The sequence below is a fragment of the Podarcis melisellensis genome (assembly GCF_964234715.1).
Source record: "Podarcis melisellensis genome assembly, chromosome: 16".
NCBI classification, from domain to species: Eukaryota; Metazoa; Chordata; class Lepidosauria; order Squamata; family Lacertidae; genus Podarcis; species Podarcis melisellensis.
This window is the reverse complement of record NC_138533.1, coordinates 19,700,072-19,725,739: the sequence shown is the minus strand read 5'-3', so window position 1 is coordinate 19,725,739 and position 25,668 is coordinate 19,700,072. Positions and strand designations below refer to the sequence as shown.

At 46.5% G+C, this 25,668-nt stretch overlaps 1 protein-coding gene across 2 annotated transcripts in view; it reads right to left on the bottom strand.

Annotated features, from left to right (window-relative positions):
* FBXO21 (F-box protein 21) overlaps window positions 1-18,895 on the bottom strand; it is a 39,832-nt gene extending 20,937 nt beyond the window's left edge. For both annotated transcript variants that reach the window (XR_014163686.1, XM_081892386.1), the window contains exons 1-8: window positions 18,603-18,895; window positions 8,300-8,435; window positions 7,552-7,646; window positions 4,250-4,371; window positions 3,043-3,189; window positions 1,910-2,046; window positions 1,032-1,168; window positions 113-289 (exon numbers count right to left, since the gene is read on the bottom strand). Coding sequence is in view for 1 of the 2 variants with exons in the window: in XM_081892386.1 (XP_081748512.1) it covers window positions 113-289; window positions 1,032-1,168; window positions 1,910-2,046; window positions 3,043-3,189; window positions 4,250-4,371; window positions 7,552-7,646; window positions 8,300-8,435; window positions 18,603-18,880 (1,229 nt within the window). In the remaining variant the exon portion in view is untranslated. The remainder of the gene's footprint in view (window positions 1-112; window positions 290-1,031; window positions 1,169-1,909; window positions 2,047-3,042; window positions 3,190-4,249; window positions 4,372-7,551; window positions 7,647-8,299; window positions 8,436-18,602) is intronic.
* Between the last annotated feature and the right edge of the window lie 6,773 nt (window positions 18,896-25,668).

Below are 25,668 nucleotides of genomic sequence, written 5' to 3'. Positions count from 1 at the left end.
CTTCCCACTTTGTAGCTGCCTCTTAGCAGCTGCAGCATTTTGCCACCTGAACATATGGTTTTTGGGTCTCCCCAGAAAGGGCTTTTGACGAAACGCTCTGCTGGGCTCTTACCGCTTCCCGATGTTCAACAAGTTGCCCACCATTCGCTGCAAAACTTCCTTTGCTGTCGCCACGCCGTAAAATTCCTCGGTCACGTGGTGCCCGATCAGGTACTCGCACTCTTTCACAGTGAGCTGCTTCCCCTTCCCAAAAGCGTCGATATAGGCATAGTCAAAGATGTTTGTGCTTCTGCAGAAAGCAAAAACGAAGGGCAAGCCTTTAGCAAGCATAGCATGCTTCTCTTTCTAGAACAAAGAAAGTGCTCTTCCACGCAATAATGGGGCTGTCACCCTCATGGCAGGAGTGGTGGATATACCTTGACATGGTACAGGTGTGAGCACAGACATACAATGAGGTGGCCAGAAACAGCTTTATTTTTTAATACAGCACCCCTTAGGCACAGAGAAAAGGGGTACACATTTTGCATGACAGTGTTGTTCTGGCTGCACGAAGAAGCAACCCATGGGGAGCTGAGACTGCTCTCAGGGGTGGCGTAGGGTGTGTGTGTGTGTCTATGGGCAAATGCCATTTTCGCCCCCTGGAAATCCGCTACCATTTATTCTAGGCAGCTGCATTCCCGCCATCTTGCGACACTGTCAGAGCCATTACAGAGTGAAATTTATAACTTTCGGTTCCACGGCTGGCCAGATCCCTGGCAGATAATGAGATCGCACCGACGTTATTGATGACTATGGCAAGTAGTGGGTTTTTTTCTAATCGAACGCGACCCATTTCTCTTCTGCAGTAGAAGGACACACACGCACACAAACCCTTCCCATTACTTTGCCGTTTGGCAGCAGTTAACTTGAAAATGGCAATGCCGAAGCCATCTTGTTGCCTGAGATAGCTGCCTCTCTTGCTGCCTTGCCAGCTCGGAAAACAAGGTTCCTGGTGGGAGGGCGGGAGGCCAAGCGAAACTTTAAAAGCTTACCCTTCTGTCCCTTGGCACCATCTGAGCAAAAAGTGGCTGGGAAAGTTGACAGGCTCCAGCCGCACACCCAACTGCCTGGCAATTGTCAAGTAAAGCACCGACAAGCTGATTGGGATTCCAGTCCTGTGGATCAAAACCTGAAACCAGAAAAAGAAACCAACAGTGAGGGTGAGGGGTAGTCCCTCTGATCTGGGATTATGTTTAAGCCCACCCTCAAAAGCAAGGACTGGTTGGTTTACAGCCTTGCAGTACAATGGATCCTCTGTTCTTTTAAGGCGAGGAAGACAAAATAGGCCCAGAAGCTCCCATGTAACCATTGAGAACAATCTGTCTCTCTGTTTCGTTTATTTATAAGATGTGTAAGCCGCTTTCCCCCACATTGTGCTCCCCAAGTGGTTTCCCATGGAAGAATAAAAGCATAACATTAAGAACAGATATAATGGATAAAAACAGCACGAGAACAGCAGTAGTGCCGTGAGATTGCACTATCTGAAACCCCGGAGTTGATATTCCCAAATCCTGGGAGAATAAAGGGTGCAATGATGAGGTGATGGAAGGGCGAGACAGAGAGGAGACTTGGGATTAACTAGGTCTCTGGTGGCTAGCGGATGGTCCCAAAGAGGCAACAGACAGTAACTGTCTGCCGCCTCTTTTCTTTGTGCTGCCAGGACATCCTCCCCTCTCCATGCTGCACCACTCCCTGCCCATTGGCTCAGATGATCAGAGAACCCTAACTTCCGCCTGCCCCCAGGCACATCTCTAACCTGTTCATTCTAAATCACTGCCTTTAGGGAGGCATGCAAACGTATTCCTATGCCAAAAAAGGCAAGTTAACGGGCAAGTCAGTTCTCCTGTTCCAACTTGTTTGTTCTCTTTACCTGGCGGATGTACGAATTCAGGGAATTGTAGTAATCCACCTCGTTCCCTTTGTATTTCAATTGCTCGTAGAGGACGTAGTTCATGGCATCGAGGACCTGCCTCTGAAGCTCCACCTGAGAGACGATCAAGACCTCCCCTGAAACACAAGAATAAATTAATTCGCTGAAACTGCTAGGAAAACGGGAGAGTTCTCACAGTGGCCAACAAGAAGCCTGTGGGAAAACCACAAGAAGGACCTGCGCACAAGAGCACTCTCCCTTCCTGGGACTTCCAGAAACTGAGTTCCTGCAGTCGCCTGCACAAATTCATCACCTCACACTCTGGGTGGCTCCCAACAGAATATTAAAAACACAATAAAACTTCAAACATTAAAAACTTCGCTAAACAGGGCTGCCTTCAGATGTCTTCTAAAAGTCAAGATAGTTGTTTATTTCCTTGACATCTGATGGGAGGGCGTTCCACAGGGAGGGTGCCACTACCGAGAAGGCCATCTTTTGCCTGGTTTCCTGTAAATTTGCAGTAAGGGAACCGCCAGAAGGCCGTCGGAGCTGGACCTCAGTGTCCCGGCTGAATGGTGGGGGTGGAGACGCTCCTTCAGGTATACTAGGCCAAGGTCATTTTGAATTGGAACATTTTGAATTGGAAATGTACTGGGAGCCAATGTAGGTGTTTCAGGTCTGGTGTTATATGGTCTCTGTGGCCACTCCCATCGTAATGTCATTTGCCTCTGCTGGGTGAGATGAGTGAGAGAAGGGGGGGGGGGTCATCTCTGTCCAACCACTGGTGGCTTTGGCCCTGTTCACTGCCAGCATGTGGCCCCTGACAGATTTCTCCAGAGGAAATGTGGCCCTTGTCAGGAAAATGTTCTCCTCACCTCTCGCCCAGGTGTGATAGCTCAGTCAGTATCAGTCAGCATGAGACTCTTAATCTCAGGGTTGTGGGTTTGAGTCCCACATTGGGCGAAAAAGTCTTCCACTGCAAAGGGGTTGAACTACATGACCCTTGTGGTTCCTTCCAACACTACAAGTCACCCTAGCGCAGAGTAGCTGCATTGCCATAGAAAAGGCTGTCCAAAAAAAACAAAAACCACATACACAAACAAAAAACTAACTCAAGTAGCTTTGTACAATACCTGCTTTTTGGGTCACACTTGGGTGCCTAGAGTTTTTCGATTTCAGGAATTTCCGAACTTTGGCCACAATATCGTCAACCTGGGCTTGGACACTTTCTAGGCAGATGTCCGACAGTGGGTTGCAATACTGGTCAATCAATACAGCCCCTGGAAAAACCCGGAAGAGAGGCAGGGCAGAAATATATTCCATTAAAATTACTCAAGGGTTGTGAGCAGATTTAATTTTGAATGGTAAGAGCTGCCGGGTAATGGGAAGTAGCGGCTGGACAGACACCTGCCATGGTGTGCTGTAGCCGCTGGGTCCTTGAATTGAGTGGTGAGTTGATTAGATTGGGGCTGGGAACCATTTAAAGCCCGAGGGCCACATTCGCTTGTTAGCAGCCTTCCAAGGGCCATGTAACAGTGGTGGGTGGAGTAACAGATGGGACCCACCTCTCCTCTCTCCTGCAAGTTAAGCAAAAGGCATTATCATGGTTCATGAGCACATAACATCTAAGCAAACACAGAGGGCGTGGCCTCTGTGAGGGGGCGTGGTCTAGGAGAGCCCCAAGGGCCAAATAGGGATGGAGGGCTGCATCTGTTTCCCAGAACTGGGGTTCCTCACCTTTGGAATAGATTTTTTTCCCCAAAGAGCCCCTCCTCATGAAATTATAAAAACATTTTTAACCTTACACACACACACAGACACACACACACACACACACACAGAGAGAGAGAGAGAGATAATTGGCAAGTGAAGGAGAAGGAAATTCTCATTTTAGTAAGGTAAGTGAAGAATTAAACTGGCCAGTCTGTATTGCATTAAGAGGAAATTAAAAGCTAAACAAGGAAAAGCAAATGGGGGTGTTGGGATAAAGCTCTTCAAATCCAGATAAAGATGGAGCGTGTGCATTTCAGAAATAATATTTGAGAACAGACCAGGAACAGAAAAAGATTGGACTGCTGATTTCGGGACAAACCACTGAATTAAATTACAAAATGGTTAAGATTCTGCCTGTTTTGTAATGAGTACAATGAGGTTTTTTGTTTTTTTTGTAACTGCATCGGAAAATATTGGATGTGCCAGTAGATCACACAATTTTACTTTAACTACATTTTGAGTGATGCTCCATTTGGATTCTTTTGTGTGACGCAGAGCCTTTGGCTAAATAATAAAGCTTCGGCTGGCAGGACCGATGCTTGCTATCACGTTGAGGCCTCCACTCACCTTCCAAAAAGGACTGCTCCTCCGCTGGGCGCTGAAGATACACCTTCAGTTTCTTCAATATGTTTTGCTGCCGCATGAAGTAAAGGATTTTCTTTGCATAGTACTTCCACGTCAGGCCTTTCCTGCACAGTGAAGGAGAACCATTGTGGTGAGCAACCGCTTGAGTCGGAAGAATGGGAGGAGGAAAGCCAGGCACACAAAGAGAAACGCTTGAATGGCGCGATTATAAGGGGCTAGCCAAGCAGAGCATGGAAACAACTACCAAGCCCTGAAAGCAGGATCTTATTAATACGGCTCAGGTATCTCCTGTGACTTTAAAAGACAACTTCTGACCCCTATAGCACAATCTTATCTGTGGAATGCAAAAGCAGGCAGAGAACTACAATGCCACTCAAATACTCTCACGCCAGCTGGGATTTTTGCCAACATCAATAGTTTTATTAAACTTCAGCAACAAACAAGAGGGGTAGAAAGATGAAAGAGATAAGGATCAGCAAACAATGCAGAAAAATTGCACCGGGGAGCCTGGCCAAAAAGAATAAAGGAAGGCTTTAAAGTTGCAGTTCTCAGAGTGGCTTAACGGTCTATCCTTTCCCCCAGGAAACTCTGGAAATGGTAGCTCTGTGAAGGGAATATCAGCAGGGGGCAGGGTCTCCTAACAGCACCCGTAACAAACCACAGGTCCCAGGACTCTTTGTGGGGTTAAGAATGGAAAACTATTCCTCCAAGTCCACCTTATGACTTGGAGGGATGCAAGGTCCTCAGACCACTGTGTAAATATGGTGGGTATTGATCCTTCCAGGCTCGAAACGTCACATGCCACTTACTTAAGAGAACAGCCGAGGAAGACTTGATGCTGCTACATTTGTGTCAGTGCCTTGCTTGGACAGAAGACCAATTTAATAATTATTCTGTAGTAAGAAAATGTCGTGTGCAAAGATATTTAAGATGTTTCTTGAGAGACAGTGCAATGTAGTGGTCAAGAAAGACCAACTAAGACTGGGAAGACCCAAGATCTGAATGGCTACATTCAGACCAAGGCCTTCGGCTCAGTATACCTGAAGGAGGTTTCCACCACATTGTTCAGCCCAGACACTAAGGTCCAGCTCTGAGGGCCTTCTGGCGGTTCCCTCACTGCGAGATTACAGGGAACCAGGCAGAGGACTTTCTCGGTACTGGCACCCTCTCTGTGGAAAGCCCTCCCATCAGATGTCAAGGAAATAAACAACTATCTGACTTTTAGAAGACACCTGAAGGCAGCCTGTTCAGGGACGTTTTAAATGTCTGGTGGTATTAATTATTTTTTATTATTATTATTATTATTATTATTATTATTATTATTATTATTATTATTATTAATGTTGGGAGCTGCCCAGAGTGGCTGGGGAAACCCAGCCAAATGGGTGGGGTATAAATAATAAATATTATTATTATATTATTATTTATCATGATGGGAATTAGCCTGGCTTGGTTCCTGTGGCCACGAGAAGGGGTGCAGAAACATTCACTCCTGTTTCCAAAAGCGCTTAATTTTAACTACTGTTTGTGTTCTTTGTGTTCCAAGAACCCAATTCTACAGAATGCTTCTTACTCACATCCTATTGTTTCACTATACCATGTGTGTGGACAACTTTGTCCCTCCAGATGTTGCTGAACTACAACTCCCATCAGCCCCAGCAAACACAGGCAATAGCCAGGGATTACAGGAGTTGCAGTTCAGCAACAGATGGACTATGTTCCCCACACCTGCTCTATACCCTCCTGGGCTCTGAATGCATGCACAGGTGATGCTCCTGTTTCTCCCAATTCAGATCCGTCCACTCCAGCAAACAGATCAAACCTCACAACGCATTATCCTCTAGTCAATCAGGGCGCTCAGTAGGAACAGACACACTGTCAGGACGGCTTCCAGGGAAACAATTTAGCTTAATGATAGCAAGTGGCAAAGACTGCAGCATCGTTAGCATAAATTTGCTCTTAATAAGAATGTGTGCGGCCAACGCAGCAGCTCAAATGATGCTAAGCAGAAACCTCACCAATGCAAAATATTAAGCTGCAGCCTTGTTAGAAAGTGAAACAAAGCTGAGCACACAATCAACTATAAAACTTCATTGTAGTCTTTAAAACAGGGATAGGGAACCTGTGGCCTTTCGGATATATTGTTGGAACATATCCGTCAGCTCCAGTCAGCATGACTAATGGCCAGGGATGATGAGAGCTGAAGTCCGGCAATATCTGGAGGTCCACAGGTTGTCTGCCTCTGCTTTTAGGACTTCCTACACAGTCCTTGCAGTTTTAATCAATTAGATCTGCATAAATTTGCATACAAGAGAGGGGGTAAGCAGACTTTTTTTTTTTAGATTATGCACTGTAACATCTCAGGAGAGGCATTTCCGATTGTCTCTTGCACAGAGAATGCAACATTTCTCATAAGACTGGCACTTATTTATTTATTTTTATCAAAGGTATATAGCGCCCTTCATCTGAAGATCTCGGGGTGGTTCGCAAGATAAAAATGCAGAATAAAAGCACAAAATAAACAGTTAAAACAAAAACAGACAATAAACCCCACATCCCACAAGCACATTTAAAAGGCCGTATAATATTAATCAGCCAAAGGCCTGGTTGAAGAGGAATGTTTTCACCTGGTGCCTAAAGATGTATAATGAAGGTGCTAGATGAGACTTCCTGGGAAGAGCATTCCGCAAATGGGAAGCCACTGCAGAAAAGTCCAGTTCTCATGTTTCCACCCTCTGGACCTCTTGAGGAGTAGGCACACAAAGAAGGGCCTCAGATGATGATCAGCGTCTGGTTTGGTGTATCTGGGGAGAGGCAGTCCTTGAGGTATTGCGGTACTGAGCTGCTTAAGGCCTTATAGGTCAAAACCAGCACTTATTAATAGCTGGAATGGTATAAGACCAGGTTCAAATCTCTGCTCGGCTATGGAGCTTGTTGGTTTGCCTTGGACAAGTCTCTCGCTCTAAGCCTCACCAACCTTGAAGGAATGTTGTGAAGATAAAAAAAAACCCAGAGAGGAAATCATGTCTGCTCTCTTGTAACTTCTTCAAAGAAGAGGGATTATGAATGCAACGTTTAAGAATTAAATTGCACAGGAGTTTGCAGTGTCTGTTAAGTTTCTGTAAAAAATATTTAAAATCTGCTGGCTGGGTAAATCAGGCGCACTGTTTCAGTCAGTCAAAAATGTTTTAACTGGCCGATCAATTAATCTAAACTTTGCAGCCCCATGGAAATGCAATTTTGTTTCCGCAGCCCCTCCTAGCTCTTTTAAAATTCAGGCTCACCTTCCTTCCATATTAAGGATGGACATCAGCTCATCCTCAAAGAAGTGGCTTGGGCACTCGAGGGTTTCAATATCAGTGAAGCCGTCACAGGGCACCTAGCAAAAGAACATAGTGTTACCCCATCACTAAGGACTTTAGGGAAGGGCCAGGGCTCATCTGAAAGGGCACATGCTCTACATGCAAAAGGTCCAAGGTTTAACCCCCAGCATCTCCATGTAGGTGTTTGAAACCCTGGAGAGTTGCTGCCAGTCAGTGTGTACACAATATTGAGCTAGATAGACCAATGGTCTATCTTAAGGCTTCTATGCCTTAAGTGAAGGGCCATAGCTCAGTGGTCGAGCATCAGTCTTGCACGCTGAAGGTACCATGTTCAATCCCAGGGCAGGGAAATGACTCCCATCTGAAACTCTGGAGAGCTGCTGCCAGTCAGTGTAGACAATGTTGAGCTAGATGGACCAACGGTCTGACCCAGTCCAAGGCAGCTTATTTTGTGGGGAGGGTTATAGCTCAGTGGCAGAGCATCTCCATCTCCAGGTAGGGTTGGAATTGCTCTCTGTCTGAAACCCTGGAGAAGTGCTGCCGGTAGACAATATTGGGTAAATGGACCGGTACAAAGTAGCTTCCTCCGTTCTTAAGACTTTTCCTGTAACCCACTAGGAAACTATCAAGCACGCTTTTGTATCCTGGGTCACAAAAGGATCATGGGGTGCACAGGACGAGTGTTTCTCAAATAAACAAGAAATCTTACATGATCCGAAAAGAACCTTTTGGAAAATGATGCTACGATTCTCCGAGCTTCCAAGCCAGCTTTATGCCGTTGTTTGTATTCCTCCAGCCAATTCACGCTGTCCACCTGGTTATAATATTTCATAAGTGATGGCCACCTGTGGAAGAAACAGACAAATCAAAACACAGTGGTCAACATTTCACATCTTCACGGAGTTGTTCAGGATGCCAAGAGGCAGGGGGAAGAGAACAGGAAAATGGAGTAAGGAGAAGTGGTCTCCTTGAACCACTAAAAGGGGTGGGAAGCATGTGGCCCTCTAGCCGTGGTTGGACTGCACTTCCCATGATCTCTGACCATTGGGCTATGCTGGCTAGGGATGATGGGAGCTAGAGTCCAGGAGCTGCTGGAGGGCCACGGGTTTCCCCTCCTTGGAATGAGGTATCCTGGAGAAGGAATGAGGTCGAAGGAGGTACACCACAAGTGTAATACACATGCACACACCCCATTTCACCTGTTACAGTGAGAAGTTTCAGAGGACTGACACCCTGCTAAACACTAAGGTTGATGAAACATTCATGTCACAGTGGGGAAAGATTTCAGGAGGGCAGGAATGGGGGGGGGACCACAAGAAGAGTCTCCTTCCCCAGCTGGCTCACCCTGATGAGTCCTTTTGTTCCAGGCTGATTAGAACCCTAAACAGAGGCACTCCTCCGTATGGGCTGAAGATCTCATGCCCAGCTGTGAAATGTGGCCCTATATAAATTATATAATTCTGAATATTTGGGGGACTTTCTGAAGGTAAGTGGATAAATATTCTTCCTTTTTTATTTTTTAAAAAGAGATCCTCTCCCTCTTACCCTGTGCCCCACTCCAACAAGGCCTGAGCATGCTTTTTGCCATGGTCCAAAAATGATGGGCATCGGCTGGGGTAGCTGGGTGGGGAACTGAACTGCTCAAGCCCCTTACTGAAGAGAGGTGTAACAGTCATTGGACTACAAATCCCATAATCGCTGACTGTGCTAGTTGGGGCTGATGAGGAGTTGGGAGTCAAACAACACCAAGAGCGCTAAGCTGCGCCTGGAATGAAGGAGACAGGGGCATCCCTAAGCTCTCCCAGTCACACAAATTATTCTAAATAGCCCAAGGCTTGGTGCTCATTTGTTCCTGAGTTCCAGGGGTTAGACCTGTACTATATCACTAGACTGCTAGTTCAGGCCTAGCTGGAGAGGAAGCTACTAAAGACTCTTCAGAACCCCCCAGCTTGTTACTTATATTTCCAAAGTACGGTATCTTCCTGCAGGCATCCCGTAGCCACACAGGAAGATGCCTTATATCAGTGTGCAGGCAGGTAGGGTCTCAGCCAGTGTACCAGATGGAGCTGATAGGCAGCTGCCTTCGACACAGAATTAACCTGCGCTTCCATGGACAGCTGTGAGTCCAAAATGACTCCCAGACTGTGCACCTGGTCCTTTAGTGGCAGTTACCCTGCTCAGGACCAGGGAGTCCTCCACACCTACCTGCCCGCCCCATGTCCCCCTTCTGTCTTTTCGAGATTCAACCTCAATCCATCTACTGAGGACTCATCAGAGCTCCCCAGCTTGTTATCTATATTTTCAAAGTAGAGTATCTTACTGTAGACATCCCCTAGCCACAAAGGAAAACACCTTATATCAAGTCAGACCATCACTTCACCTAGCTCAGAACCATCTACATTGACTGGCAGGAGCTCTCCAGGATTTCAGACTGGAGTCTTTCCCAGCACTACCCGGAGATGAACCTGGGACCTCCTGCATGCAAACCACATGCTATGCGTCCAGAATAAATGCAAGGGACGTGCCCACTGGCTTGTCTCTAACCTCCAAATATAAGGAAGCTGCCTTATACCGAGTCAGACCATTTGTCATCTAGCTCAGTATCACTGACACAGACCGGCAGAAACCCTCCAGCCCTCCAGGCAGGAGTCTTTCCCAACGCTACCTAGCAGTGTTTGAAACTCCCATTGTTCTAGGCGCATATTGCGACAGGGAATTTCATCAGCACATGCAGTTTCTGAGCTCTGGGCACAGTACTGTGCCTACAATTTCAGATTAAAACTGCAGAGTGGAAGGAAAGGAGGACCTTTTTCTGCCTCCCCACTTCCAGCTACTCTCTGACAACTGGAGAAGAGACCCTCTTAAGAATATTAGGGGGGTAGGCAGGTCTAGGACTAGACCATATTTTAGCTGAAGTTCATTCATTTTCAGCTTTGTATTTTTGTTATTAAAAAAGTGTGCCAAGACATTCTGTTGCTCCGCCCACAACCAAGGTTTAAGGTGCCATTTAGCTCCAACTTTCGCATCTCAGTTTCTAACACTGCTACCTAGAGATGCCGGGGATTAAAGGAGGGCCCTTCTGCTTGCAACACATGAGCCCCCGTTTCCTGACAGCTAAATAGCAGGTGGCAGAACTCCCTACCCCACCCTGCAACACTTCTTCCAGCAAACTATCACAGCGAATGCTGCTTTGAGGATTCATTGTGTTCAAAAAAGGATTATAACTTCTTGAATCTGCCTATCCCCCTTGAACCAGGAGGAGGTCGATGGCAGTGTGTGTACACTGCCAGAGCACATCCTCAGCTGGCCGGCATTGGGTGCTGGAGAGGCCAAAGGAAGGGTGGAGGGGATTAGCCTCAGAGGACACAGGCCCTGTGACTTGCAGCCGTGTTTCTGAGCAGCTCAGCCAAGTGTCCAGCATTTGCTTCTTGCCAGGAAATGTAGGAGGAAGTCGCTTGCTCCCTATTTCCCAAGTGTATCGGGCAGAGGAGAGCTGTGCCAACAGCCGTTTTGGGTGGCATGGAACCCGGAGCTCTCTTTGATATCCAGGACAGGGGGGGAAATAAAGCCCAAACATGAGCTGTAATTCTGGGCTACCTGCTGCAAACCCTGGTGCCCTGGAAGCTCCTGTGACATTGAGGATTAATGATGCACCTGCCTATCTATTCAACACCATGAAGGTTTTCTGGAAGAGAAATCTTGGCATAACATGGCTTTGAGATAAAGCCTATCAGAGGCTGCCCAGTCAAGCTATGTGCTTCCTCCTCACAAAATGTCAACACTAGGATTAACCAAAAGATGTGGATATAGACCTTATCTGTCAGCTTTTGAACAATTCCCAAGTTAACATTTTTTTCAGAACACAAAGGAAAAGCAGGAGTCACAGTAGAAACTGCCAGTCAAGAGAGATCTGAAGGATGCAAAATGTGGGAGTTTGGACAGGACCATAGGCTATTCGCGAAAACAAAGAGTTGTGGTTGAGTTATCTAGTTCGTACATTAACCAATATCCCGATACACACACATTACACAATGAAGCTGTTCTACATAGATTCATATTGTTCCATCTAGTTCAGTACAGTGGTACCTTGGTTTATGAACTTAATCCATTCTGGAAGTCTATTCTTAAACTGAAACCGTTCTTAAACCAAGGCACACTTTCCCTAATGAGGCGTCCCACCGTCGGTGCCCTTCCACCGTTCGGTTTCAGTTCTTAGACCAAGGTAAAGTTCGCAAACTGGGATACTACTTCCCATTTTGTGGAGTTCGTAAACCGAATCGTTCGTAAACAGGACTGTTATTAAACCAAGGTACCACTGTATAGTCTATTCCACTGGTCTTCAACTGGTGGGTCAGGACCACCAGTAGACTGCTGTCTGATCTAAGATGGGTCACACTCTTACCATGGAAGAGTGTTGCCACCATGGAAATATGTGGTAAAAGATTAAGAAACAGGTCCCAAAATGCATGTTTGGGTTAAAAGTGAATCCTGGGGCTGCAAAGGTTGAAGATACCTGCTCTACTCTACCCTGAGCAGAAGTTTCAGGTAGGTTCCCCACCTCTTGCCCTACTTGAAGGTGCTACAGATTGATCCTGAAAAGGTTCGCAACCGAACTGTGTGCTCTACCACTGAGCAACGGCCCTTTGTCCTTCGTGCTAAGCTGTTATTCCCCTTCCAAAGCTACAATTCCCAGAGTGGCTAAACAATCAAGCCCTCTTCACAGGGAACTATGGGAACTTGAGTTCTCCCAAAAAAACCTCTGAGCACCCTTAACAAACTACAGCTCCCAGAACTCTTGGCCACAACTATGTTTATCATAGCACTTTAAATGTATGGTGTGAATGTGGCCTCAGTCCTGCTTAAGAGTAAACCCCACAGAATGAATGGACCTCAGGCTGATTTATTTCAACCAAACTGGGATAAAATAATAACAACAATTCCTGAATTTGTTTAATAAATAGCTGATCTGGACCATGATTGGGGCAAAGGGTTGACTGCTCCTGCCACAGCCAGTCCCAAGCTGACTATTTGCTGGCTAATTATTATTTAAACAATAATCAGCATCAGGAGACATACATGACCAAAGCAGCCTTCTCCAATATGGAGCCCTTGCTGAGGCTGATGGAAGTTGTAGTCCAAAACAGCTGGTCAACAGGTTTGCAAAAGTTTGGCTAGAAAGAGGGCTAATTTTATGTCTCGTTTGCTCCAGATGAGGAACATCACTTTGCAAACACCTTCACAATATATGGCAATGTTGCTGCACAGTAGTATTGTGAACAAACACACAACAATGGCTTCAACTTTTTAAATCAGGATGTCAATCTGTTAACTTTTGGGGCGATGGTGTGGCAGAATACATCACTGTAGGAGACTAAATCATAACTTGCAGGCAAGCTCTCTCACACAGTCAGTGACAATATAACTGGACCAATATATGTAAATTTCTTATCTTGGCCCATTTTTGAGAACAGGAGAAGTTCATATGTAGCCTGGCTCTGACCATGTCTTGGCAGAAGAAGACATGGTTTTATTGCTTTTTCTAACTGCCAGTTGGCTTGCAAAACTCAGGCTGAACAATTAAAAGGAAGAGAATATTCTCTCCCCACCTGTGAAAGAGGCTGCTGAACAACGGACAGCTCCCCAGTTCAGCAAGCGATTTTCCTGGGTCGCTTTCCAGGCTCTCTGTCTGCGATTCAGAGTTCGGCTTTATCATCTCAGCCGCCAAGTTGGACCTTTGAAAGATTCAGAGCCAGCCACGTGAGCCATCGCGGGTCTGTATTCCAAAAGCGGCTGTTTCTCTGATCGCTGGACTCCTGGCAAAAGTTGAGATATTGACCCTGTTACTCTGGGCCAGGCTCCATCTTGAGTAATTACATCTGAGTGCCTTGAAACCCCCACTGCAATTTCAGTTGGAGGAGTTATTCTTTACTCATTGCCCTAAAATAAACAGTTGCTGAAATAATGTAACGCAGTGTGGCCATATTCCTCATGGAAGGTTCACTGGGCCCCTGACAGCACTTCGGATGCTAAAATCAAGAACTACAATAAGGGAACAGCATGAAGCAGTGATGAAAGTATACAGATACAGAATATCACTTATTTTAGTAATGACAGAGAACACTACTATGAGCTTTTAAAAACAAACAAAAATCTGTTTGCCATTATGATAATTTCCAAACTGGGTGAACATGCAGGAAAATGGCAAATGAAGTTCAAGGTCAGAGCAAATTGATGCGTAATGCAACAATTTTTCATTGATCATTTTAATATTCCTTGTAAGCAGCTTGCAGGTATTACTACAATCAAGAGGCAAACATATTTCGCTAAATAAAAAAATAAACCCTAACTTTAATATGTGCCAATGGTGTTTGAATTGTGACTAACCAAAGAAGAGATCTTGGGGTTATGGTGGTTGACACAATGACAATGTCAAACCAGATGATCAGCTTATTAAGCATTCATCTCCCTGATTTGTTTGCAGGGACATTAGACAACACTGGCTTTTTATTGAGCATTCATTCTGATGCGTTTGTGGGGAGGTTAGATGCCACCGTATTGAAACAAGCACTATCCCACACTTTCTGGAGCACTCCCCCCATCACTTTTCTTTTTTTGCAAAAATTCTGCTCTTTGAGGAAATAGGTTTGTTACACAAGACCTACTAATCAATTGCACTGCCTGAATTTGCCTGCATATTATTCAACCCCACCCAGTGTTCAAAATTAGTCAAGCACCTGACTTAGCACATTTTGCACCTGACTATTACAACCAAGTGAAGATGCCTGGGCACCAGGATGGCGCCTGACATCTTCACCATCTGGAGGTGCATGTCTGGGGATCACTGGAACTTGACTGTTTTCACATAAAAATACCACATCCTGTAGAATTTTATCAATTATGTACATTTTATCTGCACAATCAGAATGAATTTCAGGAACCATTTCATTTACCCCACCCCACTACCCTGCTCACAGTTGTGAAGAACATTCTTAAGTTATGAATGGTCCGTATCACCATTAAGAGAGGTCAGAATAGGTGCAGGGTTCGAAATTAGCAGGGCGCAAGGCGCATTTTGCACCTAAAGATTCTCCACTTGTGAGCACCTCAAAAAGTCTGGGTGCCATTTTTTTGTGCCTGGCTGACACTCAAAAATTACTGAAATGTAGTGCTTTGAAGCCTCCAAGTATATGTTAAGGATAGGCAATATGTTAAGGAGTTTAACAATAAAGAGTAGAATGTTTTGAAAACTCAAGTATGGTACCAATATTTTTACTGTCAACACCAAATCAAACATATATTAGCAATTTCTACTAAAAATGTGATATTAACAATGTGTCACTTATGTGAATTGCGTATTAATTCATGCTTATTAAAAAAATAAATAAAAAGTGTTGCCGACCCTCACACCCCAGGCGACTAGACATTCTGTTTTGGTGCCAACAACCCAGGTCCAAGAAGACATTTGGCTCCTAGCTTTTCTAACACTGCCAATATATAGCTTTTCTAACACTGCCAATATATATATATATGGACTGTGCCTGGATAAAGTGATTTTTCTTCTTTCAGTTCTCAAAGCCACTATTTTGCCGCTGGCTCTGGATGGCAGATGTTGGATTTCGCACCCCCCAGCTGAGCATCCCTGATCCTTCTCCTGCTCGCATGCAAGCAGCGGAAGGATTGGGGCTCCCGCAGCTGGGGAGTGGGGGGCTTCACACACCCCAGCTGAACAGCCCCAACTGCTAGGCTGAGGCATGCAGCTCCTCAGCCAAACACATTAAAGAAGCAAAGGGAGGAACAAGCTGTATCGGCTCCTCGGTGATACAGCTTGTTTCTCTCTCTTTGCCAGTACAAGGGGCAGAGTGGGACGGTGGCTTCATTCAGCAGTATATTGCAGGTGACACTGCCACCACTCCCAGCTGCAGCTTGTTTCTCCCTCGGCTCAGGAGCGGTGACGGTTTCACCTGCAATATTCCTCTGAGTGAAGCTGCCATCCCACTCTGCCCCCATCCCAATCTTGTATCGATACATCGCCCAGGCCTACTCCACATGCGACTTCCAGATCTTTTGTTTTTTTTTTAATAATTTTTATTAAGGTTTTCCAAATTAAAACAAATAAAATCCAATTCATAAACTTTTTCCAATATCCAGGACTTCCCCTCCCCACCCCCTCTTGTGTTCCAAATCTTCCAAAAAAGCAATAATATTCAACAAATTCTTATTCCCAAAATACACTCATCATCAATAACTCAATTTATCCAAATTTCCATCCCCTAAGATCGACCTATTCCCTTCCACGAGTTCCCCCCTTTCAAATATAGTACAGATGAAAATAGAATAAAAACAAACAATAATTTTACAACCTTTGGATTCCAAATTTCCCTCCCCTCTTTCCCTGTTGCGTTCCTCCTATCCCTCCACTTCTAATGTCTTCCTGATGAACCCACATTTCACTAAACCCACATCCCTCTGGTTCTTTACCGGTCTTTTTTTTTAAATTACAGATGTCCAATCATAGAAGGAGTCTATCAAAGGGGGCCCATTTCTTCTATCCAGATTTTTATATCCAGGAGTATAAACTCCAATTTTATATCCATAAGCTTGTCAAATCTGGATATCCCAAATGTTCCCACTCCATTTCTGTCCAGTTCTTGTTGTTTCCTTGTTCTTGTCAATCACTCTCCTCCTTTTTACTTCCCTGTTCCCTCACAGAAATGTTCTTTTTCCAAAGGCTTCTAGTGTCTCTACAGAGGCTTGTTATTCAGGAGCAAAACATTACATCATGTTCCTTTCATTTTTCAACAGATTAATCCATTGTTTCCAGTAAAGTGTAGGCCTCTGTAGACAAAATAATGTTCCATTTCTGCAGTTTCCCAGGAGATTAAAAGTTCTATCCAACTGTTCAAGTTTCCCGTCGAAAACACATGCAATGTCCCTCAGCTCCTCTAGGTGGATTACAATAACAAAGTTCCCTTCCAGATCACCTCCGCCAGTCCAAATAACTTATAAATCCTTATTTGAAACAATTTATCTCCAATTTATAACAAATGTAACCGGCAAAGTCCTCATAACAAAGTCTCAATTTCATTCTTCCGTTTTGACAGCTCTTTGACAGCTGTCAAAACCTCCGTTATTCTTCTCCAGGCATTTTCACGAATCGCTCCAGGGATTCCGGGGGGGTTGCTTTTTAATACGAATTCCACTTTTCTCCTCCAGCTCAATCTTATAAATTTCCCTCGCGAAGTTGCTAGTTCGGCAAGATAAGGTTCCTCTCGATCTTAGTTATCCAGTCCTTTGTTTTGGCTCTTCTACAATTTGGGGGGGGGGGCTGACTTCCTTTTTTCCACCTCCCCCGTTCGCTCCAAATTCTAAAAATTTATCCCTCTTTTTACGGGTTCTTCTTTTGGGTCCAAATTTTCAATAGAAGAAGTCAGCGCTCTCCGCCGGATGGCATGCGGCTGCGCTCGGCAGGGATAGCAGAGGACTCAAAGCACCACGCTCCTCCCCGGCACCCGATCAGTAGCCTTTAAAAAGGCTCCTTTATGAATCGAGAGGGCGCTGACGGTGCCAGCCGAGTCTCCATGTCCACGGCCTCCGTGGCCGTGGTTTTTAAGGGTCCCCGCATCGCCGGTGCGGTAGGACCCAGCCCCTGCCGAGCAGGCTCCCTCCGGAGCTCGGAGGGAGCCCGCCATTCGGCGATGGCGCCGACCCGGAAGTGGATCTTTTGAACCACAACTCCCATCAGCTGCCTTACACACACAGTTCAGGGGCATTATCTTCCCAGTATTCCTGTTATTGCTGTTGTGTCTAGAAACCTTGGCAGTGGAAACTTCCCTAGGGCCAGGGATACCAGCCCTTTCTCCTTTTCCTCCCCCTGCACTCCGCCTATGCTCAGGAATTATCATACCAATGTCCAGGGCCAGAAAATTCTCCCTGCACCTGGGAAATTAGACCTTCCACTTTTCCCTGCCTCTGTACTCTCTCCATGCTCAGTGGCATCATCATCATTCCACTATCACTGCTATGGCTACGTGTAAGGACTGAAGCCTCTGTGCATACCTCCAGTCCTTCCTCATTTGCACTTTGCCCATGCTCAGGGACACCATTTTCTTGACTGTCTCTGTTTCTGCTTCTCCAAACTCTCCTTTTTCTGTGCTCTAACCATGCTCAGAGGCTCCTCCTGCTGCACTCTGCTCATGCCAGGAAGGCACCATCTTCTCAAAGTAACTGTGTTGCACTTAGAACAACACCAGGCCTTCCTCCTCTTTCCTCCTGCAGCACTCTGCCCATGTTCAGAGGCACCATCTTCCCAATGCAACCACTGCTGCTGTGTGTGCTCCAGGCAACAGAAAACTCTCTTGCCCTTACACTGTGCTTAGGTCAACATCACATGCACACACCCTACGCATGCTCAGAGGCACCGCCTTCCCACTGACAATGCTGTGTGAGCTTCATCAGCCTGAAAACTCCCAGTGAGCTTAGGACGATGCCACCAGGCCTTCCTCCTGCTGCACTCTGCCCATGTTCAGGAACACCACCTACCCAATGCAACTATTGCTCCAGGGAACTGAAAACTCCCTCACCAAGCCTTCCTCCCCTCTGCCAGAGGCACCACCTTCTCGACGTCACTGCTCCATAACCTAAAACATGCACACCTCTGCACTTGGAACGCCAGGCCTTCTTCCTGCTGCACTCTGCCCATGCTCAGAAGCACCACCTACCCAGTGCAACTACTGCTGCTGTGTATGCTCCAGGGAACTCCCTCGCCAGGCCTTCCTCCTGCTGCACTCTGCCCATGCCCAGAGGCACCACCTTCTCGACGTCACCGTTACGCGGCCTGAAACACGCACATCTTTGCGCTTAGAACAACGCCAGGCCTTCCTTCTTCCCTGCACTCTGCCCATGCTCAGAGGCACCACGACCTATGGACGTCGCTGCTCCTGCCACCTTTCCGAGCCCCCCCCCCCATTCCTCCACTCTTTCGACACACACCCCCGCCCGTCCCTGGGGCTCACCTGAGCCGGAGCTGCTCCCTCCAGACCTTCCCTCGGGGCTGGCAGGCCTCCCTGAGGCGGCGGCAGGTGCAGGCCAGGCGGGCCACGTCGGAGGCGTTCAGCGGGCCGCAGCACGCGATTAGCTCCAGAAGCTCCCCCGGCAGCTCCGCCAGGCTCGGAGGGGCCGGCCCGGGCCCTGGAGGAGGAGGAGGCGGCGGCGGCGGCAGAGCCAACCCCTCCGGCCCGTCCGCCTCCGCGGGGCCCGTCTCCGCCTCGCTTGCCCTCTCTGGCGCCGCCATCTTGCCTGTTTACCTGAGCGGCCCTCCAAGGGGGCGTCTCCAAAGAGACACACGCCGGCGGCGCTGAAAAGGGTGGTCCGAAAAAAGAGGCGGGCGGGCGCGGCAGGAAGAGGCGGGAGGAGAATGACGCCGGCGTTGAGAAAGGGGGCGGGGGGAACCACGAATGAGGCGGGCGAGAGACAGAGAGAAAAAAGGAAAGGGACACCCAGGGAGCGTCTGCGAATTGCTTTCCTCGCATAGAGGCGCACCGGCCACTGCTCGCTCTTTTTTTTCTTTTTCTTTTGGTTACAGTATTTCTCTCATCTCCCAGTGGGCAGGAAAAAGAAACTAATCAGGGAACAGCGGGAGGTGGGGGTTAGGGGGAATACCAGTTCCCCCAGCAAGCGCTACCCTAAATTCCCAGTTTGCATTTTTGTCCACCTGTCTGCCTGTTAAAGGAAGGGTGAGCTTCCAGCACTTGCAGAACTTTCAGAAAGAGGAGGAATTTGGAGTCGTTATGGTTCATGGGTGGGGAGTGGGAGAAGGGAAGGGAATAGTCCCCCCCCCACTCCATGAACTATAACAAACAGATTTCCTACTTTGAGTAGGTTTCTTGTATTTGTAGAACCTGAGAAGGGAGGCAAAATTTGGGTTATGGACCATAACCCCCAGATTTCTATTATTATTATTGCCGCTGCTATTTTCTTTTTAAAAAGAGTAATTTTCTAGCATTTGTAGAACCTGAGATATGAAACAAGACGTGTAGGCGCTGTGCCTCCTTTTTGGGGTGGGGGAGAGGAGAAATTAGCCTGTTTCCCACTTTCATTGTTTGACTTTACCCCACCCACCCTGCCCTTCCTGGGGGGAAAACCCTTGCAGATCCCATTTTAAGGACTCCAGGGGTGGACCCCTCAGTCCACCAACAAATAAGAAAATATATTTGTGTGACACTGAAGACACTCCAACCCACAAATATTTATGTTTACCCAGAAATTCCCTTGATCTCTTTGTCCTGAATCTCTTGTCTGAATCACAGTGTTGCTTTATTTAGTGGGGTTGTTATATGATGTGTTTCAATTATGGATGCTTATACTTTAATGTGTTTGGCTGCAGGCCCACCCACCTTTATATCACTGCCAGGACTCAGCAAAGACACTTATTGTAGAAACTGTTCTCTGGACATGTGCAGAACCTACTACAGGAAGCACTGATAACAGGGTGACTTTTATTGTTTTCCTCTTGCTTGCAACTCACAGAGAGAAAGAGAGAGGCTTGAACTTACGTTTGCCTTTACCACGGCTGCGGTAAATGCTTAAATAATTGCTGCTAATTATGCTTTTATGACCTGTCAAGTAAACGAGAACTTGGCTGAAGCTTTATGGCGTCCATGAGTGTTTTATTGCCTTCTGTGTGAAGCTCAACCATCATTAAAAGCTTCTAGGAGCTGTGCTGAGACGTAACTCTGCTTGATCACACACGCAGTAAAAGTGTGCTGGACTGCATCTTTTATCACTACCAACTGAACTGTCCTACCATCCTGGGTATGATGTGCACAACCTGCTTGTGCTTTTTGCTGCATACTTCTTGACATCATGATTTCCCATGGGAATTAAAAGCTCAGCTCCTTATATTTAAGAAATAAGCAAATCTGGATTGGAAGGGCCAGTCCAGTCTTAATTTTGGCCAACCTCTCTTATCTTGGTGTTTGCCCTCTGTAGGTATGTTTGCGTGAGAGAGAGCATGTGCATGATATCATTTGAACCAGGGGTGCTTCCAGACCACCTGTCAATTGAGCATTCATCCTTATTTGTTGGTGGGGAGGTCAGATGATGTCGCGTCAAGCAAGTGTTGCCCACGCTCTCCCCTCGCCTCCCTTATTCCTAAAAGTCTGGTCCTGTTGGAGGAAGCAGGTTTGTTGTGCAAGACACCCCAGTCAACTTTAATTGCAGAGCTTGAATTTGCTCGAATGTGGTTTGAAACAGCAGCTCAGAACCATTCCTCCATGCTGTTGCAGGCTCCCAGCTAAGGTCTGGCACAAAGTGGAGCCTTGTGAGAGTCTCTGGTGTGGTGGGCATTGTGGTCCATAGGAGACCATGCAGCGCATAGCAAAGGACACTGATGCAGATGAGAAGCTGTTGTCTCGTGTGAGGTGGGGCATCAGTATCTTATTCAGGAACCACCTGGCTGGAAGACACAGCCCTGTTATCACCAGAGGGTGAGTCTCCTACAGTAACTCCATCTCCCCAGCCTCACAGACCCTGCCTGTCACACTCTGCATCTTGTCAGCCTTGAAAGCTGCAGTAGGCTGCAGCTCAATATCTCCATGTTGCTGCTGCAGGAGAGGGGACCTTCTATTAATTTACAAAGCCTAAACAATGTTGGTTCAGGGCACCTCCACCCTTTTATCCCAGCTCGATCATTCAGATCATCTGCAGGCATCTCACTGGTCATTCCCCGGGATGGTGAGGCTCATTTGACAAGAGAAAGAAATTTAAGTCTTTAGTGTCATGGGCCTAGTCCTGTGGAACACCTTGCCACTAGAGATTCAGGAGGTGCCTAACGTGCCAGCTTTCAAAACTTTTTCAATTCTGCCAGGCTTATATTCAGGCAATAAAGAATATAATGGTTAACTGATGTCTGTTTTTAACTTTTAAAATGTGGTTTTCACTGCATGGTTTTATGTATTTCTGTAGCAAACTGTGTTGCTTTTTCTTAATAAACAGCAGTCTATAATTTTTTTAATATTTATATCCCACCCTTCATCATAAGATCCCAGGGCAGTTCACAGAATAAATGAATGAATTCATTTTTATGAATGAATGAATGAATGAATGAATGAATGTTGCAGTTGGCTTCCATTTGAGCTCTTCCATTGTCCAGTTCTATGCCTACCTTCACTGAACACTGGAAGTTCCCATGGGATTTCCCTTAGAGCAGCCGTGGGGAACTTGTTTTCCTCCAACCCCGTCAGCTGCATCCAGGAATGGCCATGATGGAGGGTGATGGGATGCTCCCCATCTCTGCCTTAGCAGACAGTGAACAGCTTGCAGGCTCAGAAGCAGCAAAGTCTGTCTGGCAAGTGCCGACTTTGGAACCAGCCATTTTAATTGCCCCACAATGCCTCTGAGCCCCTGACAAAGCGTTGCTCCAGAGTCACGCCACATTGGGGGCCTAGAGGCACTGTGTGGAAAGTAAGGTGGGCTTCGCCCCCTAAAGCGATGGATAAGTAATTAATAAATGACTGGAATAATGAATGCCTAGCCCGATTGTAGCATGAACCATGATCCTCAGGTTGGGCAGGCCCTAAAAGACAAAGTAGAAGATGACAACGGAGTCAATTCACTTCTTCTTCTTTTTTAATTGATTGCAATGCAAACAGGCATAAGTATTTTTCTTTTTAATTCCATAAAACCAGAAGATCCGAACTATACAGAAAGAAGGTGCATGCTTTAGAACAGTGTGGATACCTCGCAAACAAGAACAGCAGTCAGTCCATGAAGAAAGGTGCTGAGCATATTGTACAAACGGCAGAGACTTGGCAGCATCAAGAGCTCGGAGGTAAAGGAACGTAAAATGTTTCCGGCCGCTTAAAGCACTGATATGATTAAATATGACCTGCCCGCCCCCACCCTCCAAATTATCATACATTTGTGTGGTGTTCAAAATGAACCAGGCTGCCCATCCAGACCAAGGAATGCAACTGTAATTTGTTCATCAGTTGTTTATTAATGGCAGTGATGATGATGATGATAATAATAATAATAATAATAATAATAATAATAATAATAATAATAATAAAAGGCACGGTGACACAAGGGAGCTGAGCTGAAGAATAGGGAGAGGAAACTGGTCACATTAGCAGCTGCTTGGGAGACCTGTACACATTCAGGATTGTACTCACCCTTATGTATATCATTGCCCTACACAGGCAAATGCATTTTTGTTCTAGCTTGATCCAGAGGACACTTAGGTCTAAGTTAACCTGCTGAAGTCAATGGGAGGGAGCAGAGGAGAGTTTTCCCAATCAATATACAGGGTTCATTCAATAGCCTGGGTTAGGGTACAGATTTCCGTTTCAGTCTGCACCATCTCTGCACGGGAACATTTCTGTTTCAATCTGCAACCCCTCTGCACTGGAACATGTGGATTGAAAAAAATGAAATGTGCACGCTGCCATTGTAATGCTTGATTTCTGCCACTAGGTGTCGACATAGCGTGCTGCGCACAGCTCAGGAACGGCTCCTCGTGACAAAACACAAGCATCAACTCCTAGAACAAAGACCCCCCTTGAATACGGCTCCTTTTGTGTAGTAGGAGCCTGGAAAACCTCTCCTGTGAGATGAAACTGCACTTCCTTTTCTACAAACAAGCAGCAGAGCAAGGCAAGAGGGCTTTCACTGAAAAGGACTAGAGCAAAGTGTGGTTGGTTCCTTTTATGTTTTCCTTTTCCGAGGGGAGCAGAATGGAGCAGGCAAAATCCAAGAGGTTCAATGGTAATGTTTCAGTTATCTTCTTCCGGAGAACTTGTACAGCTTTCACAAATTAGCATCGCCTTCTAGTGTTTGATTGGTGATGGTGCTATTGTTGAGCATGGGTGTTGAACAAACTGAGCTATTTGTGGGCTTATTGCTGCCCCTCCTTATGATCTGGCCTGTTACAATTCCTCCCACTTTTGGCAGGTTGCTTTTTCAACCTCTCGAGAGACTGACGATCCACACGGGATACAAACAAGGTAAAACAAACGTTCACGTGCCTTTGCATGTTGACTCACAAACAATAAGCTGGCTGGCGCTCCGGACTTCCAGTTGCACTCACCCATCTTAAAAGTGGGGTGGGGATCCTCTTAGCAGCTGAGTGTGTGTCTGGGTCACCTGATGTGGAGAAACAATGCGACGCTATCACAGTGTAGTGGTTCCGTTCTATTCTTTTGCGAGGCAAGAGGCTGCGCTTGTTATCTGATCGCAAAAGCATGGCATCACCAAGACTTTGTGTCTGTGGGGATGCATGGGATTTTGGATTGAGCCAGAATGTGGGGGATTCTCGCCATGGACTACAACTCCCACCATCCTTGACCATTGGCCATGGTAGCTGGGATTGATGGGAGTTGGAGTCCAACAGCCTCCTGGTTATACCAGTTTTGCACCTGCGCTTACAAATCAATGCAATCCTTGTCTACTCAGAAGGAAGCTCCCATGGTTCATCTTACTTCCAGGTGTGCATAGCAGGGGTGGGGAACCTCTGGCCTAGGGTCCACATGCAGCCCTCCAAGTCTCTCTTTGGCCTTTGAGACCCTCCCCAGGAATTGCCACTCACTCCATGGGTCTTTCCCCCTGCTTTGAATGTGTCCTTGAAGTCTCTGTTGCTGCCCCTTGCTTCTCCGCAAGGAGGTCACAGAAGGGTGTGTGAACATGAGCAGAAAGTAGCTTACTATGCCAAGGGGAAATTTGCATATGCTGCTCCACCCACCTTCACCCCTGGCTCCACCCACCATGTGGCCCCCAGAAAGTTGCTAAACAAGGAATGTGGCCCTCGGCCTAGAAAATATTTCCACATCTCTGGTGCGTAAGATGGTAGCGTGAATCAAACCAGGGGACCTAAACCCAACCAGGGTTTTGTCATGGCTCAGATGATGTTACCAACGAGAGCAATGTGCCCCATGCAAAAAGCACATGCTTGGGCCTCCAAGGAAACTGCTGCCTTGCTCTGCCAAGCTCATGGTCAAATGTCTATAAGCTTCAAGGAGTCTTAAGGTGGGCAAAAGGAATTCACCGCCAACCTTTGGGGAAGGGCTGTAGCTCAGTGGCAGAGGTCCAAGGTTTAATCACCCAAAGGCCTCTCCAGGGAGGGCTAGCAGAAAACCCTGCTTGAAACTCTGGAGAGCCTCTGCTGGCCAGTGTAGACCATACTGAGCTAGATGGACCATTGCTCCGAATCAGAATAAGGCAGCTTCTAGCATCTCACAAATGCTGAGAGCTTGTGACAGACACCAGGACCCTGCCTTGGCAGCTCCCCATGTTGTCCTTTTTACACAAAGCAAAAGGAAACATCAAGCGAGAAAGCACAGAGTTTTTGGCACTGACAGCAAAACCCTTCAATGAGAAGGCAACAGTTTAGGATCCAGCTGTTTCCTACTGGAAGTAATTCAGCTTTTTACTGCTGGGAGATCCATCTCTCTCCCTAGGGAGGAAGGGGATGCCCTGGGTTTATTCTGAGACTAGAAAAGCAGTGTTGATGGAGCAAAAGATGTATCAGAGTAGTCAATCATTTTCTGTAACTGGAGAACTCTGGAAGCCATCAGAAAGAGTTCATGAATGTAGCCTGCCTGTTCCTTCCTGTGTCCTCTTTGGCCTTGGTCTGTTGCAAAGATGGGCAACCTGTGGCCCACCAGATGGTCTTGGACAGGGGTCAGCACACTTTGTCAACATGGGTCCACTGTCCCTCAGACCTTGTGGGGGGGGGGCAGACTATATTTTGAAGAAAAAAATGAACAAATTTCTAAGCCCCACAAATAACCCAGAGATGCATTTTAAATAAAAGCACACATTCTACTCATGTAAAAAACACCAAGCAGGCCCTACAAATAACCCAGAGATGCATTTTAAATAAAAGGACACATTCTACTCATGTAAAAACATGCTGATTCCATAGGCCGTATTTAGAAGGTGATTGGGTTGGATCCGGCCCCTGGGCCTTAGTTTGCCTACCTATGGTCTTGTACATGATGTTGGGTGAATATGTCATTTTTTGTTTTTCTCCGTTTCTCATTCTTAAATTAGATCCCCCACGTTACCATCTCAGCTCGTGATTTG